Here is a 20,539-nt window from a genome sequence, read left to right as displayed (position 1 = left end):
TTCAAGAAATTTCTTTATTTGATCACATCTAATAAAATCTTTGATTAATCTCCTTCTAATAGAATCTAAAGTATAATACTTGTTAAAGTAAGACTTTTATCTATATCCACCAAATCCAGGTCCTAAGTCTAAATAATGTTGAAAATTTGCCCAAAATTATGTGCATCTGAGTAAGAAACTATATTAAACCTTACTCTGATATACATGCAAAAAAATTATTTTGCAACTACTCTCCAAAATAATCATTACCTACACTAGGCATTATTTGCTCACAAATGTCAAAAATAAAAACAATGACAATAATAACCAATAAAAGACCTGCCTGCAGCGGCTGCCTTGGTTCCTGTCACAAATCCTTCCCATTCGACTCTTCCAGGTTCATTCAAATGCACGTGCCTACATTATGAAGAGAATGAAACAATTTTGCATTTTTACCCACATTACTTTGAAAAATAAAATGTATCATTTCTGAAAACCTACAAAGTAAGAAAATTAATAAATGATAGTGCTCTTCCATCTGGCAAAGGATAAAAGACAAGAATATTAACTGGTTTATAGCTTACAAATAACAGTAAATAGCTTACTATTAACTGTACATAGAAAAATCAAAAGATGAATGAGGAATGTAATATACGTTCCCATCATCTTTCAATCTAGACAAGAGTTGCAGTCAGATGTTCTTTCAATAGAAAAAAAATATATATCCAAGTAATTTTAACCTTTTAGTTAACTTACACATCAACAAGGCCTGGCATGATAACAGCATTTCCATAGTCAATCACATGTACTCCCTTTGTTTTCTTTGGTGCCTTATTTTGATTGACAACAGACACAATATGTCCTTCACTGATCTCCACTGGAAAAAAGTTAAACAAAGTTCCCGTAAAATACTTAACATACTTCTATATTTGCGAGTGTCAATGCTTATAATGAACTCTACATTTCCAAGCATACTTTACTTTTAGCAAGACAGAACCCAATTTAAAAATAGGCTTCAAATGTAAGGAAATCATGACAATAATCTATCAGAGTTTTGTAGCTTTATGGTTCAGAAACAAATTCAGAGTAAGCAATAAACTCTGCAAATGAAGAGAGATGAAACTACAATAAGACGAGCAAGCCCAAGAAATAAGATGAAAGCTCACTCCAGAATGACATAGTAAACAAATAACGGATCTAATGCTTCATATAAATTAGGTGGTATGCGTGGTTTGATAATTTAAACAAAGTAAAATACTATTCAGACAGCCATATAGAATTTGGAGGTCAATCAAAGTGGACGAAATGAATTAGAATAACATAAAAGGCTTAGTCAATACATGAACACCCAGAAATCATCAATGTTTCAGGCCATTAGGAGCCATACAAGTGAAAAAATTCAGATGACATCTCAAATTCTGTTTTTATTTGCACTGGTGACTTTTTTGTTTCTTTATTAAGTTGAGAATACCACTATATGGAATACCCTTGTAATTTACTCGGAAAGTAATGGGTCTGTACCTTATTAGTTACTATATGACATTCTATTTGCTTTCAAATGATACTCCCAATTTAAGCAATGTGCATTTGCATCTTCAACCTTTTCCCTACAAGTTTGGGCAGCTTTCATACCAACTGTTGTGATGCTTTCACACATCGGCCCATAGCAAATGGAGACACCCTCTTTTTTGCTTGTTAGCATAGTCGTTTTTGCTTAGTTTGCATAGCTTGGCAATAGTTTTGCCTCCTAGCTCTTAAGGAGGGTGATGTTTTGTCAGTCCAAAATGAATGTTGAGCAACCCCTAAAATGACTTAGAGTGCAAAACTTTGTCCTTGGAATTGGATAGATCAAATCAAGAAATTCACTAAGTCTTAGGTCAGGAAAAGGTAAGTTGAGTCAGGAATTCCAAGTCCAGATAGGGACTGAATGTGCAATCCACCATCTAGACTAGGAAATTTCCTTGCTTGAGCTTGGAAATGTGCAATTGTTCCAGGGAATGAAAATGGAAGTTGTTCAAATTCAAGACCAGGGGTAATCCCTAATTGGAAGCCTAAGTCTGACATCTATGGATAGGCGACCTTCAGGATGAGGAAGTGTGGAGCAAGATCCTGAGGGAATTCATAATGTTCACTTGACAAAGTGCAAGAGATGTTGTCAAGAGAAAGAAATGATGGCGGGACAAGTTATCAGGAAAGTGAAATGAGGAAAATGTTAAGTATGGAAAAATGAGGAAATATTTCCAAGGAATGTGATACTTAGATGAGGAAAATTCCTTGTCAAGGTCAGATTTTCCAACCTTGACAAGAGAGAAAATTAAGGAAAATTCCTAAATTCAAAAGGTGAAATTTCAAGGGTAAAGAATCAAGGAATTTCCTTCCAAGTCATCAAAGGCAAGAAATTTCCTTCAAAAGATGTAGATTTCTATTTCACAACATGAAGATTTCCACTCCTAAGTGGAAACGCGTTCTTAATTTCCATTTCCTTTTCTATAAGAAAGTGCACCCATTGCAATTTCCTTTCCTAATTGGAAATCCATTCAAGATTTCCTTCCTCAAATATTGAAATGCATTCAAGTTTTCCTTCCTCGTACATGAAATTGCACCCTCAAAATTTCCTTCCAATCATGAAATCCCGCCCATCTCATTTCCTAGGAGGTGTGGAAATGTACTCAAGGAAGAAAAAATTCCTTTCATGCATGAGATTGCACCCAAGTTAGAAATTCCTTCCCCCTTTCTAAATTGTACCCAAGGGTAGAATTGCACTCAAAAAATTGCAAATTTCTTGTTCCATAAGATATACCGACCAAGAAATTCCTTCACCACCTTGGAAATGCACTCCCTTGAAGGAAATTTCCTCTCAGTGTCTCAAATGCGCTTTCCTAGAGAGTAGAGAGTCAGGCCGGTCTCCCTTAAGGGTGAGCAACAATGGAAATAACGATGATTAAATCAGCCTCCAAGGGATATTGGCAATATTGAATTATCATAAGCAAGTCTGGCTAGTGGAGGAGTGAAATTCCTAGAGATGAAGTATATATATAAGAGGTCAAATTCAATCAATCTTCATCATTCACAAATCAAATGCGAATCAAGAGCAGACCTAGGAGAAGTGTGAATTCGCAGAGCACAAATAATGCATATGCAAGTGTGAGGTGTAAAGGAGAATGGATTGCTCAACTTACATTTATATTTATTCAAGCAAGGTCAAATGCAACATCAAGGAGGGCCGACCTGACCTGGAAAAACAATAAATTCCCTTTGAAAATCAATTTCAAATGCAAAGAAAGACGTAGCAAGGAGCCGACCTGAATGAGGATAGAATAAGTTCGAGGTTGCACATTGAAAACATGTTAAAATACCACCTAGGTCGGCCTTGAAAGGGGAATGTGCAACTCAAATATGAAATGCCTATATATGAAAGATGAAAACAATTCATTTCCACATCAATCCAATTCGAAATTAAGGTAAATACAGAGCAGATCAGGTGCAAATTAAGGCGATTACCAGCAGAGTAAGAGCAAATTTTATAGAGAAATTGGACTAGATTCTAAGGGAGGCGAGTTACAAGGCAGGTCACAAGGAAATTTACGTACAGATCAGACCTGAGACTTGCATTTCCAGACCTGAAAATTGTTTTCTAAGTGGGAAAATCATTTCCAGACCTGGAGTGAAGGTGTTTGAGAGTGATTTTCAAGGTTTTCCAAGTCATTTCCAGATTTTAGAAGGGCTTTGAGAAGTGAATTTTGTGATTTATTGATTTAATTTTGGGATACAATTCATTTCACATTCTGCAAGTGCAAAGGACAAGGTTAACATATTCAACGCAAGGAAATGGATCAAAGATGATGAAGGATTCAACTATGACAAGGACTTTCAAGATCAAGGATTTCCAACATGAAGAGGGAGGCAACATCGAGAGGTCAAGGTTCAGGTCTAATACACGAAGAGAAACATGAAGATTTGGACTTCACGAATGAAGAGCAGCTATAAGATTGAATAGCATCAAGGGTTCATTCCAAGACAAAACAAGAAGAATACTACTTCATCAGCATGAAGGAAGAAAGCAATTGCAACATGAAAGGAATAATGGCAGCATCGGATATTCTACATCAAAGAATCAAGGTCAAGAACATTCAAGGTGAAAGATTCCAAGGTTGAAAGTTGGAAATGCATCACAAGAAGAAAAATTCCCGAATGAGAAGATAGAAAAAGTGAAAAGTGATCAAGGAGGAAAAGATAGTTTCAGAAGAGGTAATCAAAGTTAGAGACTTGATCAAGATGATGCAATTTGGGAATATGAGTAATCACAATCAGTCATAGGAAAAGATGATGATGTTGAGTATTGAGAGATATCAACACTGATGTAGTGCCTAACCATTCTCAACCAATCAAGTGGTGCCACTTCAACATGTCCAAGTACATTGAGCCTAACTCATTCCAAGAGGAACAAGTGGCATGTGGAGTCGCATTTGAATATTATTTAATATACCTTACCTTACTTCTCATTGGTTTGTTCTATAAAGGGACATGTGTCCAATGTTGTGTAATTGTATCATTGGTCAAACATTCAATTGAAGTGGTGGTTGTTGTAACTAACCCAATTAGGGTTTCTTAGAATTATCTTGGCCATTGATTTCAAATCAATCTGGGCCATTCATTTGTAATCAGGACCTCTATATAAGGCTTTTCCTTCTCATTTGTAAAGGTTAATAGTTGATAGTTAGAGAATAGCAGTAGTATTAGGAGTGGACAAGAAATTGTTGCCAGAGCTATGTTGGAATAAACATATGATTTTCATTGAAGATATGGTGGAATTTTGTATGAGTTTCAACATGTTGCATGGTTTCTATGTTTCTATTGGTGTCTGTTTTATCATCTACCAAACATTAGGATAGGATACCCGAAGGTATTCTATCCTCTCCTGAAAAATCACTACTGATTCCAAGGTCTATATGTGCGAACAAGCGACTTTAGTGGAATAGCTTCTTGGGTAGTGTATGTTGAAATTTCAAGGGGGACTTACGTTTGACAAGTATCTTGAACTGCTGGACTTAGATGGATTTAGCAATTTTAGGCTCTTCTTTTTTTGGGGAATTTTCTAGGATTTAGACTTTCAAAAGAAAGGGAAAAAGAGATAGGGTTTAGGAAGGCTAATCTAATCCTATGAATTTCGGAGACGGTATCAACTGGGTGCTTTCGAGAAACCAAACCTTGCTTCGCCACACTAGGGACAACTACACAAGGCCGGTGCAATCTTCAATGGGTTGTGCTTATGATCGAGATGTTGGGATGCACAAGGGATGGGCTCAGACTAACTTTGCACGGTAGAATGGAAATCATCCATTTCCCAAAAGTATGAGAGGAAATACACCATCAATTGACACTTATCAAATCCTTCATTCAAATTAAAAACAATGAAAGCAAATCTAAATTAATTCTAACTAAGTGTTGAGGCAATTGAAACCATGCAAATCATTCAAATAATAGAGATTACAAAGCAGCGCACGTGCAATATATTATCTGGAAATGACCTTAAGCAACAATACATCAAAAACCTCACCCTTTTTAAATGAGAGGAGGCAACCTTATATAGTTTCTCAAAAATAAATGAATGGCCGAGATCAAACAGTGATCAAGGGCCAAGATTGAAAGTCCTAAACCCTAATTAGGGTTTCCCGAAATACTATCAGTTTAAACAAATGAAAGAGAGACAAGTGGCGCAGCTGCTAATTTTACTAAGGTGAGTGGCCACTTTCCTCTTTCAGAGATTCAACGTATCTAGACACAATGAGCTTGACCTCCTCCATGGTGACACTTGGCAAACCACCAATCTGGAAGTCGATGAGGTCCACATCGTCGGCGCATGTGGCAAGGATGCCTTCCCACTCCACTGCTTGGGTGAGGAAGTTGTCATCGATGGAGAGGAAGTTTGCAATCTTCGAAAGATTGCTTTTGTCAATCATCCCTGAATCTCGGAAGAAGCTCGCCTGAATCTTGGCTCTCAGGTTCTCTGCTTGTAAATGCTTCTCCCTTAGGCTTTCCTTCTTCCAGATCTCTGACGCCACACGGAATACCTTGCCCAGGATCTCTCTAACACTTGCCTTTGTCTCAAAACACTTGGTCTCGGATTTCTTCAGAACCTCAATCCGAGAGACCAAAGCATAGTACCACGTGCCAAAGTCGTACCTGTCTCCTGTCTGTATGATGCCTGCATCCACTAAGCTCCTCTTTGACATGCCTCGGATAACCTTCAGGTGAGGGAGTATTTCATTCTGAATTTCATCCACTTCTTCCCAATTAGATGCTAGGTCCTGAATACAATCAATCAACAAAGAAGTTGCCTCATGTGCCAGTACTAAGTTTTCTACCAGGGTGTCAGCACGCACTAAAGCATCTGAAATCCATTCCTTTCCTTGAGTTTACGAGCCCTTCATATCATCATAGTCCTTCATTGATCCCTGTTGAAGAGGCTGTGGTGGAGTAGCCGGGACTTCATGGTTGAGCGCGCTGGTAAGATGGAGAACATACTTCTTCCACTGTTGGTTCTCTTCTTCCACTTTCTTCCTCTTTTTCTTTTCATGAGCCAGCCTCGTCTTTAGAACGTTGCAAGAGTCATCAAAATATTGGATCTCTTGGTCCTAGGTAGGCTTACCCATCTCTATGGTGGTAACCTTGTAATCATCTGCGGTGACATTGTCCCTAGTCTTCCCTTCTTTGGGCACCGCTATCTGGACTGTCTTGAAACCGGCACTATCTCTCTGAATCAGGGAAAACTTCCTAGCTGGTTTGGGCGGTTTAGCTATAGCGGGTTCATTCACCTTCTCCAGGAATGCTGCGGTGACCTCCTCGGTTGAGTGGGCCTCCTTGGGAACCTTGGCCTTTATCCTTGCTCTCAGCCAATCCGGAATGGTTGATTGTTCTACAGTGTTCCGATCAAACTCATCATCTGCCTCTCCTGGGTTTGTTGGTATGCCATCGAAGAAGATTGTAGGTGCTTCAATTTGCCCCCTATCTGGACTTCGGAAGACCTTTTCCACCACTTCCTCAACTGGCTGGGAAAGCACTCTTACTTCATCATCAATCACACAGATGTTCATCTCTTGCTCCCCAATTGCACTCTGATCAGGCGCAATGGAAGCAGCACTTAGGATGGAGTGACATTCGCTGGATTCTCTTCTCTCACCCACAACCCTTTTCCCTGCGACCTTTGTGGAGTTTCCACCCAACTCCTTCCTCTTTCGAGACCCAACACTTTCTGGATTTCGAGCATCACCGGCGGAGGTACAAAGGTCGACGGATAAAGTATCATCTACTCCCATTAATTCATAAGTCAAAGTCATACCTTTGGCCTTCAACTGTTTTGTCTTTTCAGATGCCCACCACCTTGAGTACTCAACCACCGACCTCATGAGGTCTGCTAGATCCAATTTCTCTCCCTCTGTCCAATCTATTAAGACTAAGGGTTCATTCTTCATCTTTTCAAAGCCCGGCTGCTGAAGTTCTAGGCTTTCTTCTACCTGATCAGCAACTCTGAATACTTTCGTTGCTCTCACCATACTCAAAGGAATTCTTGACCAGAACCTCTTTCGGATCTCGAAACTATCGGCTGCATTAGCCCAGTAGTCTTCTAGATCCAGTCTGTGCTCAAACGTTGTCCCTTCGATCTTCTTTATCCTATGGAATGGATAGAAATCTTTTCTTGCCTTGTATTGATAGAAGGGATACTAGGCCAGTTCTTTCTCAGCGATGGCTGCAGCCTATGATGATGGGCATGTTTCTAGCTGTTGTGACGTTTTCACACATCGCCCCATTGCAAATGGGGACCCATGTTTTTTTTGCTTTTTAGGGTTTGTTCTTTAGGTTTTTTAGGGTTTTGTTAGCTAGCCTTTGCATTTTGAACGTTGCCCAGGGGATCACATAGGATAGCAAGTCCGGCTTGAGTAAGGTCCTGATCCTGAAATTTGGCTAAGTCTAGAATGCCCTGATCCTGAATTTGACTAAGTCTGGAAACTGAAAAAACCTCCAAAAACTAGATTTTGCAATATAACTCCTGGAGGTCTGAAACCACTCTCAAACATCCTGAAAGTATATATGGAATATAACTTAAAGTATTCTTATACTTAAATGTTATATTCCATAAAAATTATCCTGATAGAGAGTGCGAAAAGTCAAATTTCGCTCGTGTCCCTCACCAAGGGACCAGAGCGAAATCCTTCATAGGGCATGTACTAGGCAAAGATCACTCGAGTTTTATGTTTGAAGGCAAGGAAAGAGGTCAATTGAACCCGTTGAAGACGAATTGAAGATTATAAAACATCAACAAAGGACTCAAATGCCCAAGTTCGCTCCTGTCCCTCAGGCAGGGACCAGAGCGATTTTTACTTTAGACAAATTTCTTGCCAAGTTACAAAGATTTCCAAGCCAAAGATGAGTGAAAGGAGGTATAATGAAGCCGTTGAAAACAATTTTTGAAGTTACCAAAGCAAGATGAAGCCTACAAAGCCAAGATCGCTCCTGTCCCTCTCCAAGGGACCAGAGCGATATGATGATTATATTGCCGTTCCTCCAAATTTAAGACACTCCAAGGTGAAGAACGAGGTGGCAAAGACATTTTAAGGCGTCCTAATCAAGCACAAAGCATCCAAAATTGCCAAAGATGAAGGATTTGCACCAAATATCCTAATTCGCTCCTGTCCCTCAGGAAGGGACCAGAGCGAAATTTGCATAAAGGCATAAAATTTGAAAGTTTATCAGAGCATCAAGTGATCACGAAGGATCAAGGAACTTTATTTTGCACAATGATAGCGATGACAAGTTGAACGAGGCAATGACAAGCTCAAAATCATGAAGTTCGCTCCTGTCCCTCAGGAAGGGACCAGAGCGATATTAGATATATTGGCCAACTCATGCAAGGTTTACGTAAGGTCAAAGTTTTGCAAGGTCTTAGAGGGTCTATGGTGTCTTTTGAAGACGACACACAAAGATTTTGAACGTAAAATGATCATCAAATTGAACATGGAGACCATATCGCTCCTGTCCCTCTCCAAGGGACCAGGGCGATTTGCTTTGGACTCTTCGTTTTGCTTCAAGTTCATACCAAGTCAAGACTTCAAAAGGTTATACAAGGTCCAAGGCGTTTTTTGAAGATCACATGCCAAAGTTTCGAACGTCCAAACATTGTCAAACATGCTAAGAAGCTCATATCGCTCCTGTCCTTTGGACAAGGACCAAAGCGATTTCTATTAAAACACTTATGCTCCTTCAAAATCAAGACAATGCAAGGGTGGGCAAGATCGAGGACGCCATTTGAAAGATAATGAACGAGGAACAAAGGTTGAAAGATGGCAAATTCTAGCTAGAACACATGGATCGCTCCTGTCCCTCTTCAAGGGACTAGGGCGATATCACCACAAAAGGACATTCAATCGCAAGGATAAGTCAATCAAGTTCGAAGATCCCAAGGAAAATGGCAAATTCAACGTAGAAATGAAGACCTTGGACGTAAAATATGCAAGGATCATGACCAAGGTAATGGATCGATCCTGTCCCTCAGTCAGGGACCAGGGCGATGAGGTACGTATCCTTCATCTTCAAAATTTGGCGCTCAAACACATTTTTTGAATTTATTTAAATGCTAAAAAAAAATCGATCTTTAATTAAAAGCATTTAAATAGCGCATGGTATGTATTTATTAATTATTTTTGCCTTTGTAAAAAATCAAAATTTATTAATTAAAAATAAAGGCATTTAATAATTAATTATTAATTTAATAAAAATCAAAAGGGAGCGCTTGGCATTTTAGAGGTCGGCCTTTGTTATTTGTTTTAAAAATCATTTAAATTGCCTTATTTTTACACAAGTCGGCCTATATGGTGGTAAGAGGTATGAGCGCTATAAAGGGAGGGTGAAAATCTTCATTTTCACATCATCATTTTCATCTCTTACATGCGATTTGAGGAAGACAAAGGAGAAATGCGATTTGGAGTATACAAAGGAAGTGCGAAAGTATCTTACAAGAGGAGGAGCGAATTTCAAAGGGCAGGTGCAAGCATTATCAAAAGAGTTCGAGTTTCAAGTTAGGCAAACTTGCCAAGGACATTGAAGATCCTGTCAAAGTCATCTAATTTCAAATTTTGCCTAGGCGATTTTCCTCATTTTGCATTTTAGAGTTAAGCTCTTAAGTGAGGTATGGCAAGATCTCTTGTTTTAATTTCGAATTTTGATCGTCATTGCCTTAAGCTTGAATTTTGAATTTTGAATTGTATTAGCCCAATTGTTTTTTAGGAAATAATAACTCAAGGATTTATTATGAAGTTTCCTGAAAATTAATTTAATCTATGCTATTTGTTGCAAAATCATGTTCCTAATTTTGAAATGTTGTGTAGGCATCAAATGGAGATCTCTTCAAGGAAAATCAAGCCGAATCCAGGACGGTCTTCGCCAGGACGATCAAGTAAGGACATGGGCAACCTCTTTCAATCCAACGTTCCAAGGCGAGGTACATCATCATCCTGCACATCAAGGACACAAGGAGTTAGAACAAGGGCTCTTTGAAGAAGCAAATAATTCCAGATGAATTAATTAAAGCAAGCTTCTCAACAACAAGTTGAATATTTACCAAAGTTACAAGTGTCAGATGAGGTGGCATCCTAGTCGTCACGTCTCCAATCAGTGAGGTCCATCTCAGCATGTCCAGATTCAATGTACTTAACTCATGGAAGGTGGCACAAACTCCGATGTACCTACCCCGACTATCCATTGGTCGATTTTTCTAGAAGGGACATGTGTCCAGGCAATACAATTTTGTCATTGGTCAAGCATTAAATGTTATGTAATGGTTGTAACAAACCCTAATTAGGGTTTCCATTGTAAAATCTTGGCCATTGATCTTGAATTGATCTAAGCCATCAAATTGTATTGTGGGCACTATATAAGCCCAGGCATTTCATTTGTAAAGGTTAATTAGCAATTGTTAGAGATAGTATGTAAATAATAGTTAGAGAATAGTTGGAAGCAATTAGAGTAGAATAGGAGGACAAGGCAAGAAATTGTTGCCATTGATTGTAAACAAACTCCGTTTTCATTGAAGTAATGGTGAAGTGTGTCGTTTCTTGCAATTTGCATGGTTTCTTGTTGAGTCTTCAATCCTAGATGGTAGATGATTAGATGAATGGAGGAAATGCGATTGATTAATGGTGGAATTCGTATATCCATACTACTAGCAGTTTGTTGATTGCAGACTTGCCTTGTGTAGTCAACTGGATCATTCAGCCTAAGCTCAATTTCAATTTGTTGCCTCTTCATTGATATGCATCAACTTGGATGGTATCTATGCCTGCGGTGATGATTTGAACATCATAAAGATTCCCTTAGAAGATCGCACTAGTCTTGTGTAGATGTTCCATTGATGTCAAAACAAGACCTAGTTAGAGTTTTGTCAAAGATCAATCATTGCTCCTACATTCTTAGTATTAGGATTAGATCCTCTCTTCGCCCTCCCCCCTTTTTTCATTTTTTTTTAAAATCTAAGTTAGTAAGAGCCTGTGTCCAGCAAAGCAGATCGGAAGTTCAATCATCACATGTAAGTCCCCTTGTGATTCCAGCAAATCACATCATACCACGGCGAGCTTATCCACATGTAGAGACCCTACCAAAAGGAACCTTGAAGTCATCCTAATTGATCCTTCATGCGAATCTTCAGCAGTTAGCGACTTTATTCAAGAGAGGATAAGATACCCTTAGGTATTTTATTCTGTGTATGATCGTGTACAAAATACACGTCAACACTAGCCCATTACCAATTGTAAGTGAGGACGTCCCTGTCTTCTTCTGCTTATCCCTTTGAATCAATATATACTCCTCCAATTGTCTCACAACGTCGAGCAACACCACTCGGTTGGTAGGGTAAGTTGGAAGCTTGTATGGAGGCCCAGAGAATCCCTGAATTCGGAGGTAAGTGAATTTTGGATATTGTATGTACCAACACCCGAACGGACCAATGAAGTCCATAGACTCCTGAGAGAGCCTCTGGTGCAAGCCACCTTGAAGTGTCCGGGTGATGTGCATCAGGAAGGTATCATTCACCCTTTTAAAATGGAATTTCTCCTCCATGTGGAGCTGGGGATAGCAATCGTACACTGGAAATTGGTTCTCCTTGTTCCCAGCTTCTCCTCTACAAGTGAGACCTTTGTACCTATAGGTCCTGGCCAAAGAATAAAACAAGTAAGAACTCATGAAGAAAGTCCTATTCGTCTCCAGGTTCCTTAGCTAGCTGTCTAGGTTGTCGTTGATCATCCAGGCCCAGTCTATCATTTTTACTCCATTGATTATTTCATTAATGAAATAATACATCCAGGGTTTGAATGGAGCTCCTTGAGGGTTCCCTATTATCCTATTGAGCAGGACAATCATGTCCCCAATGTCCTCCTTGAAGTATGCTCGTACTAGGCTCTTTCTCTGGAGTTTGGAGGCGCCCTTCCTCGGCTTGTCTAGCCAGGAGTGGTTAACTATGGCATCATATTCTTCTAGGTGGTCGTGGTACAGACTGTCAGCTTCGTCCTTCGTCATATATACTGTGTTGTGGTACTCGGGGATCCTAAAGGCCTCTCTAATGGCCTCATCCCTGACATTCGCCAACACTCTACCATCAGGTGCAACAATATCCTTACTGATGGGGTTGTAGTGTTTGGCACATTCGACTACTAGTTCATTGTACTGCATGGTGGGGAGGAAGCCAGTAGCGTGCACGAAACCACTCTTCATCATTTTCCATGCAATGGTGGTAGGCACAAGGTTGTCCAGACCAAACATTTGCTTCTTAAACTCCCTCAGATTGATGTGTCCGAGGTTGGTGTCGCTGATATTCTTCCACTTTGAAGTCATCCTCGACTCTGGAAGAGCATCTTTGTCTACCTGGAATTTCATAATGTATAAGGCCTGCAGGCAAACAATGGAAATTTTACGGTTAGAAAAGGATTTGCAAAGTTTTGAAAATAACGGGGCTGCGAAATGTCTAAGTGTCGGAAAATTTTCCCTTTTTTATTCTCATACTTAGCCATAAAAATCGAATTTTCACTTTAAAACCCTCAATCTTAAGGTTGGTTATGGTTACCACCAAGTGTCAAAACTTTCAAAAAATTTCATACTTAGCCCAAAAAAAATGATTTTCTTCCTCTTTCGAAAAAATCATTTATTAAATTCTGGAAAATATTCAAAAAATTCACAATTTTAATTTCACCTCTGACTTGGATAGAAGTAAGGCTAGAATTTTCTCCGAAATATTCAGAAAATTCAGAAAAGTTGGGATGATTCTTCCTCGTACTAGTTGCCTTTCTCCAGAAATCTGTAAACCTTTTGCCAAAAAATATTATCCAACTTCCAGCAATATCTAGAATTTTCTCCAAATGATCTACAAACTGACATACTTTACTAAGCTCTCCTTAGTAACTTTGAACTTCTTGGTGTAATAATGAAGTTAATAATGAAGTATTTGTAGACAAGGTTAAATCTTCAAGTAGAAACCCTTAAAATCATCCAACCCATACTTCTAATTTTAACTTCATGTTTCCCAGTTTTAAGACAATATCTCAAAAAAACATTCCATTTTGATTTAAGTTTGAAGATATTTATCGATTCTCCAATATTCCCTTTCAAAGAAGACTTTCCATTTTGATTTAATATCTCAATAATCTTTCAATATTCTTTTCCTCAAAAAAAACTTTCCACCTTTAATGGGTTGTTTTCATCTTGGACGGACTTTAGGAAGGACTGCATCAAGGCGAACTTTGAAGGCTAAGGCATAGGGCGGACTTCAGGCAAGTTTCCTTCATGGCCTAGGCGGACTTTGGTGTGTTGGTTATCATGGCCTCTTCTAAATCATGGCGGACTTCAAGCAATATCTCCATGGGCGGAGTTTAGAGACACCTCCTAGGGCGGACTTCAAGCAACTTCCCCTAAAGCGGACTTCTAGCAAGGCTCTTCTTCCATGACTTAGCATCTTGGGCGGACTTCTAGCAAGGTTTCCACATGACTATGGCGGACTTTGGTGTCTTCTCCATCTTGGGTGGACTTCTAGCACTTCTCCTCATTGGGCGGACTTTGGAGAGTGCTCCCACATGCTTGGGCGGACTTTGATCACTCCTCCTCCTTAGCCTCCCAACCTTGGGCGGACTTTGGAGAGTGCTCCCACATGGCCTCCAAATGCATGGTGGACTTTGGCTAAAGCACCTTCATGGTCTCCATTATTGATGTTATTTGGCTAAGGCATTGGGGCGGACTTTAGGCTTAGCTCCCACATGACCCCTTTAGCCCCTAGCGAACTTTGATGAGTGCTCCACCTTGGGCAGACTTTGGCCTTTGCTCCAACATGGCCTCCTTCAACCTATGGCAGACTTTAGGCTGTGCTCCCATGTGACCTCTTAGACCTTGGTGGACTTTGGAGTGAGGGCCTTCATGGCCCTTTTACCCTTGGCGGACTTTAGAGTGTGCTCCCATGTGACCTCCCCAAACATGGCGGACTTCAGGGTGAGCACCCACACAGCCTCGTAAGGCATGGCGGACTTCAGGCAAGGCTCCTTCATGGCCTCTCTTGCATCGTGGTGGGGTTTGAACCTACAAAAATACTTCAAAACCCTTGTTAGCCAGACTTATAATAATTTCAGAGAAATTTCAAAATTTCACAGTTTAATCTAATTTAACCGGATTAACTTGAAATTTGAAATCCATGCCTAGGTGGATCATTTGAAGCAGCAAAAAGCCTAAAATCTAGGGATTTAGCTTTTTTAGGTCAAAACTTGGAATTTTCAAGTTGTGGTCGAAGCTGGTCAGTGGTGCAAGTGTAAACCCTAGGTTTGCATCCCGAAAAAGCAAAAAGCCTAAAATCTAGGGATTTAGCTTTTTTCGGTCAAAACTTGGAATTTTCGAGTTCCGATCGAAGCAGGTCAGTGGTGCAAGTGTAAACCCTAGGTTTGCAACCCGAAAAAGCAAAAAGAAGACATCCCTAAAAAATAGGAAAAACTTTCTAAAAATAGCCATACCGGGGATCGTGCTGAAAATGCCAAAAACGGAACTTCCTAAAAAATAGGAAAAAGCAAAAAAGCAAACTTTCTAAAAATAGAAAGTTGTCCAAATTCGTCCAAATCGATTGCGATCTTCATCCTTTGGCCTTTCTAAGCACTTTGGTGGTGTTCACACTTTGGAATCACATAACTTGCAAAAACTAACTTTTAATCGTTAGGGCCTGAAATGCTCTGAACTGGACAAGACTCGGTGAAACTGCAGCAAAAGGTCACAGGACACTAACAAAACCCTAGAAAGCAGGAAAATCAGAGGGTCCTCATTAGCAATGGGGCGATGTGTGAAAAGGTCACAACAGATTCCAGTTTTAGATTTGTTTACATGGAGTTGATTAGTTGAATTGAAGAACTTATTGTTGATTAAAGATGAAGCCTGTATGTTCATACCTCTGTAACTAGGAGATGGGTCTCCACCCCCTAAGACACATCTCGGAGACGAAGACTCGTCCTCGATTCTTTTCACGCACCCAGAGACTTTGTTTTGGGCCAGAGACCTATTGTGACGTCTTCACACATCGCCCCATTGCAAATGGGGACCCCCACTTTTCGCTTTTTAGAGTAGAAGTTTTGCGTAATTTCCTAGTGTTTGCCTTTGTCGATGAGAGGGTTTTTGAATTTTGAATAGGATCATCTGTTTAAAATGTCACAATGTTAGAGTTATCCTGAGTTTTGCCTAAGTCTAGGGGGTTGCCTTAGGGTTTTGATTTATTCTTGCTGAGTGTTGAGTTTTAATTTTGCCTTGACATTTGAGCGTAAATGCGTCTAAGTGTGTATAAGTCGGTGATATTTTTGTGCCTAGGTATCAAGAGGTTCTTTAGGAGTTGTTTTCTCGCTCCTAGGAAGTTATTCAAGTTGATTTTGCACTTTATCCCGATAGGTTTCCTTCTTTTTGCTCAATTTTTTGATGAATTTGCCTAAGTCTAGATGGGTTTTATTGAATTTTGAAGTTTCCTAGTGATTTTGAGTGGAAAAATCATCATTTTCTGGATGAAAATCCATATTCTAAGGGTTTAAAGGTCAAAATTCCACACTAGAGGTGCTTTTCTCCTCATATTCTTAACTACCCATGGTTTCCCCCACTCAAAATCCAGACTGAACATGTATTTCCCTTGGAATCCAGACATGACCCATTTTTCCACCATTGAGAATCCATACTAGGGGCAATTTTCCACTAGGATGATTAAATTTTGTCTAAATGTTGGGAATTTTCCTGACTACCTTTGAATTTCCCCTAGGGAGTGTGGATGAAGTTGCGGATGACTTAAGTGAGGATTCCTGATGACTATCAATTTTCCACCAAGACTTTTGTGACAAGATTTCATGGATTTTAATGCGGATAGTGATTCCAAACTTTAGGCAAATTTCCACAAGTGATGATTTTGACAATTTTGAGTCCGGATAACTGTCCAAATAGGGGTAATTTTCCCCTAGCGGCAAATTTGTGCAAGTTTGATGAAATTTTGTCGGGACTTTTATCTCGACATGGGGCGAATTTCCCCCAAGAACATTTTAATGATTTTTAACGAATTTTCATTGGGATTTTTATCCCAACATGGGGCGATTTTCCCCCAAGGGTTAATTTTGATCTAAATTTTGGAATATTTTAAATAAATTGACCCCAAATTTAATTGTTTTTACAAGAGTTGGCGATTATTTAAAAAACAAAAAAAACAATTAATAAATGATTTGCAATAAACATTTAATGATTAGATACTTCTAGAAGCAAATTGATTTTCTCCAGGCAAGTATAAGTATCAAAGTTTTATCCCACATTGGTTGTGTGGTGAAGTTTCAAGGTGAAAATGTGATTAAGTATGCATGCCCAGCAATAAAATAACATTATAAGTTGCTGATGTGACAGTTAGGTGGCTGATTGAAGGCAGATTGGAGGTCCCAACTGGGCAATTTTTGCCCAAGTGTCAAGTTGACACCATTGTTGGAGTTGAAGTTGCAAATTTGAAGTATTTGTTTGCCCAATCAGACCTGGGCACCATGTTTGGAGACCATTACAGCAAGCTTGGAGGACGATTTTCATGTCTTGGGCAATTTTTATGAAGTGGCGCCATGGCGACTCTATTTGGGAGGCTGATTCCTCCATATCCTTATGAAATTTGGTAATATTTTTGAGTGTTAGGGGGCTGCCATTATTTTCAGGCCTTGCTGCGCCCCATTGTTGGGAGTAATTTGACCTCCATTGTTGGCTGGGAACACATTTTCAGAATTATTTTTCATTGCCCAGCTCATCCACACTAAGGCGATTTTGGTTAAGGGTTGTTTGGAGGAGTTTTCAGTGCATTTTCAAGGGTTGCCATTGTTGTTACAGTCTGAAACTCCATACTTGCAGGTTGTCTTCAGACCGATTTAAATTTCCAGCCACTTGCCAACTTAGAAAATTTTACTTGGGCGTCATTTCTTATCAGTTCTTTTGGGCATATGGTGGAGCTTCCATTGCTGATCTAAGTCTGAAACTTCACTTTCAGATTTGTCTTCAGACTTAGATATTTTTTACCAGCCTTTTGTTTGTGTCAAGATTTGACAAACTTCACTTTGAGAAGGTGAAATCCATCAAATACAAGTGTTTCCTATGACTGCGACAAGTTTAAATGACTGATTTATTGAAGTTGCAAGTTGTCTTCAGACATTGGGCAGCCATTGTTGGGCCTTAGAAGGGTGTCTTCAGACTTTAAGAACTAAAAATCAGACTTTTCCACACCCTTTTCCACGCATTGTGGTATAATTCCGGACTCCATTTTTGATATTTTCCTAAGTATACCAGGTTGTCTTCTGACTGAAACTTCATTTCCAGCCACATAGTTGTGCCAAGATGTGACCATTTCCGAGTTTTGAAGATCAAAATAATTCAAATGCAAGCATGTGATAGGGTTGTGACCACTTCCAGCCATTGATATTCATCATTTTAAGTGTCTTCAGACATTTTGGAGCCATTTTCAGACTTTCAGAGGGTGTATTCAGACTTAAGAAACAGAAAATCAGACTTGAATACACCATTTTCTGAGTATTTTCAGGCATTGGAGGGCGTATTCAGACATTGTCCTCAGAAAATCAGACTTTTATTACAACTTTGATATCAAAAATCAGTCACTTTCTGAGTGTTTTCAGACCTCCAAGTGATATTTCCAAACCTAGACATTCATTTTTGGGCCCCAAATACTTGATTTTCTTAGTTTACATGTCTTCAAACTTAGCAATTGTGATCAGACTTATCCTAAGTTTGAAAATCGGGTTTTCTTGGGGAGAATTTTCTAGATTTCAATCCGGACCTTCATATTTTCTAGAATTGGTGTTACAATTCTCTAAGATTACCTATCACATGTTGGGACAAATGTCAAGAACAAAGTCCCTATGAGGTTCTAATTTCCACTCAACACGTGATGTTCAACGACAGTGAGTCTGGATGAGGGTTGGATTTCCACTTGAGTACGGAATTACAAAGGAAGGAAGTTGTCCAGATAGGCATCAAATTTCCACCAAGTGAAGAATGTACAAGGATAATACGGACGGTTTTGAGCAATGATCAGTCCATATGCAAATGAATTTCCAACCAAGGTTGAAATTAAGTTTATCATTCTAGTGTTTGATTCAATGCTAATTTGTTTTGCAGGATTGTTATGAGGAAATGAAGCATGATGATCATGGCTTGAGGTGAAGGAGGATGCATGCAAAGTGGTTAAGGAAGATTAATACTTCAAGGATTGGATGAGGAATTCACAATAGAGATTCCAGAAGGTGAAGATGAGGACTAGATCAATCATGAAGAAGACTCCACTTTGATGGTGAACAAATGAAGGAAAGCAGATTCAAGAAATAAATACAAAGGATTTTACATCAAGAAATCCAGAACTACATCAAGGAATTTCAATATCAAAATGCGTCAAGGAAGGAAATATTTCAGGATTCCAAGATTCGGAAATTTTCCAAACATAAGGAGGGAACAATTCATGGAATTCCTTAATATAAGCATGGAATGTAAAGTATCATAAGGGATTCCAAACATTGTAAAGATGAAGAAAGTACAGGGCAAATTAGTTAAGTGTACAAGCCAAGTTGAGGTGGCATGCTAGTCACCATTCGTTCAATCAAAGGGTGCCAAGTCAACATTCATTCAAGGAGGGAATAGGTGACACATGGCGCTACATCAAATATTATTTATCTTACCTAACCTCATTTCTTATTGGCCAATGTAATGGTGGTTGTACCAACCCTAATTAGGGTTTTATCTTGTAATCTTGGTCGTTGATCTTGAATCAATCTAAGCCATTCATTTCTTTTGAGGCTCTATATAAACCCCATTGCTTCTCATTTGTAAGCGAGAGTTTTTGTAGAATTGTTGGTATATGCTGCAGCTATTTGAATCTAAATCATTGTTCAATTTGTTGGTGATTTTGATCTTCAAATGTTGTCTTTGCATTCATGGTTCTCAATTCCTCCAAGTTAGATTAGAATCTTAGATTAGAATTTGTTTTCATTTTTGTTAGATTGAGTGGAAGATTTGTCGAATATATTTGTGGGGAATCCTTAATTCATACCACTAGCCTCTTGTCATTGGTAAGTGCGCCTTGTGTGGTCAACTGGAAACTTGAGTAAGCTTAACTTCAATTATTATGCATCCCTTGACAAGCGTCAACTTGGATGGTGTCAATGTGTGATGGTATGAAAGATCCCAAACGGATCCTTCTGTTGTTTCTGCTATGAATTCTTAATTAAACATACTATATTTTTGTAATTTTCCGGTGATCTTATAGAATAGACAGAAGTTGCAGAAAGGGATTGTTTCTTTTTGGGTTTTGATGTTATAAGTAAAGTAATTGATAAATAGCACCAACTGTGAAATAAAACAATAAACAATGTTCATATGTAAGAACATTTAAGCAATCTGAAAATACTACAAATCATACCAAGCAAATAACCTACTTTTGTATTCAGCAAGAATCCATACATTTATTTGGAGCTATTCTCAATCTGGATTGATGCCAGATGGAGGAATATTACTGGCAACGAACAAGGAAGACCAAATAAGCTGAATACAACCCTTCAAGCCAACATACAAACAAGGCGCGGTTGCAAAGGAGGCGTGAAGCTACTACAAATCACGTGCCAGCTGAAATAGACAAGCCGCACTGTTGAAACACCCAATATGCACGCTGAATCTTTAGGACAAGAAGATGTGTATTCTACCTCTGACAATCCCTGTGCAATCCTGGATAAATCCACTATCAACTCTTGCTAAGGGCTACGTCCTGTAGTGCGTTGCACACGCTCCCTGTCACCGACAGGGTCCCCCTTCCTGTTTTTGAGCCTTTCGTCCTCGCCCTGTTGAGTTTCGCGCAGAGTGTCTCGCGTCCTTTCGAGCGAGTCCGCGACTGGTCCGTGAAGTAATGATGTCAAAAAAAAGAGCCAATGAGTCCATCAGGCTAGTTTAGCCCTCAGGCACGAATGCCAAGAGTTTGTTTAAAATTGTGAAATCGCCT

The 20,539-nt window shown here is 39.3% G+C and overlaps 1 protein-coding gene across 5 annotated transcripts in view; it reads right to left on the bottom strand.

The window, feature by feature from the left end:
* The window catches only part of LOC131029433 (allantoinase), a 275,629-nt gene that overhangs the window by 150,593 nt on the left and 104,497 nt on the right, over nt 1-20,539 (bottom strand). For all 5 annotated transcript variants that reach the window (XR_009102774.2, XR_009102775.2, XM_057959908.2 and 2 more), the window contains exons 3-4: nt 736-856; nt 323-396 (exon numbers count right to left, since the gene is read on the bottom strand). Coding sequence is in view for 3 of the 5 variants with exons in the window: in XM_057959908.2 (XP_057815891.1) it covers nt 323-396; nt 736-856 (195 nt within the window). In the remaining 2 variants the exon portion in view is untranslated. The remainder of the gene's footprint in view (nt 1-322; nt 397-735; nt 857-20,539) is intronic.

Source organism: Cryptomeria japonica, chromosome 4 (genome assembly GCF_030272615.1).
Source record: "Cryptomeria japonica chromosome 4, Sugi_1.0, whole genome shotgun sequence".
In the NCBI taxonomy this organism is placed as follows: domain Eukaryota; kingdom Viridiplantae; phylum Streptophyta; class Pinopsida; order Cupressales; family Cupressaceae; genus Cryptomeria; species Cryptomeria japonica.
This window is presented reverse-complemented; position numbering and strand designations above follow the sequence as displayed.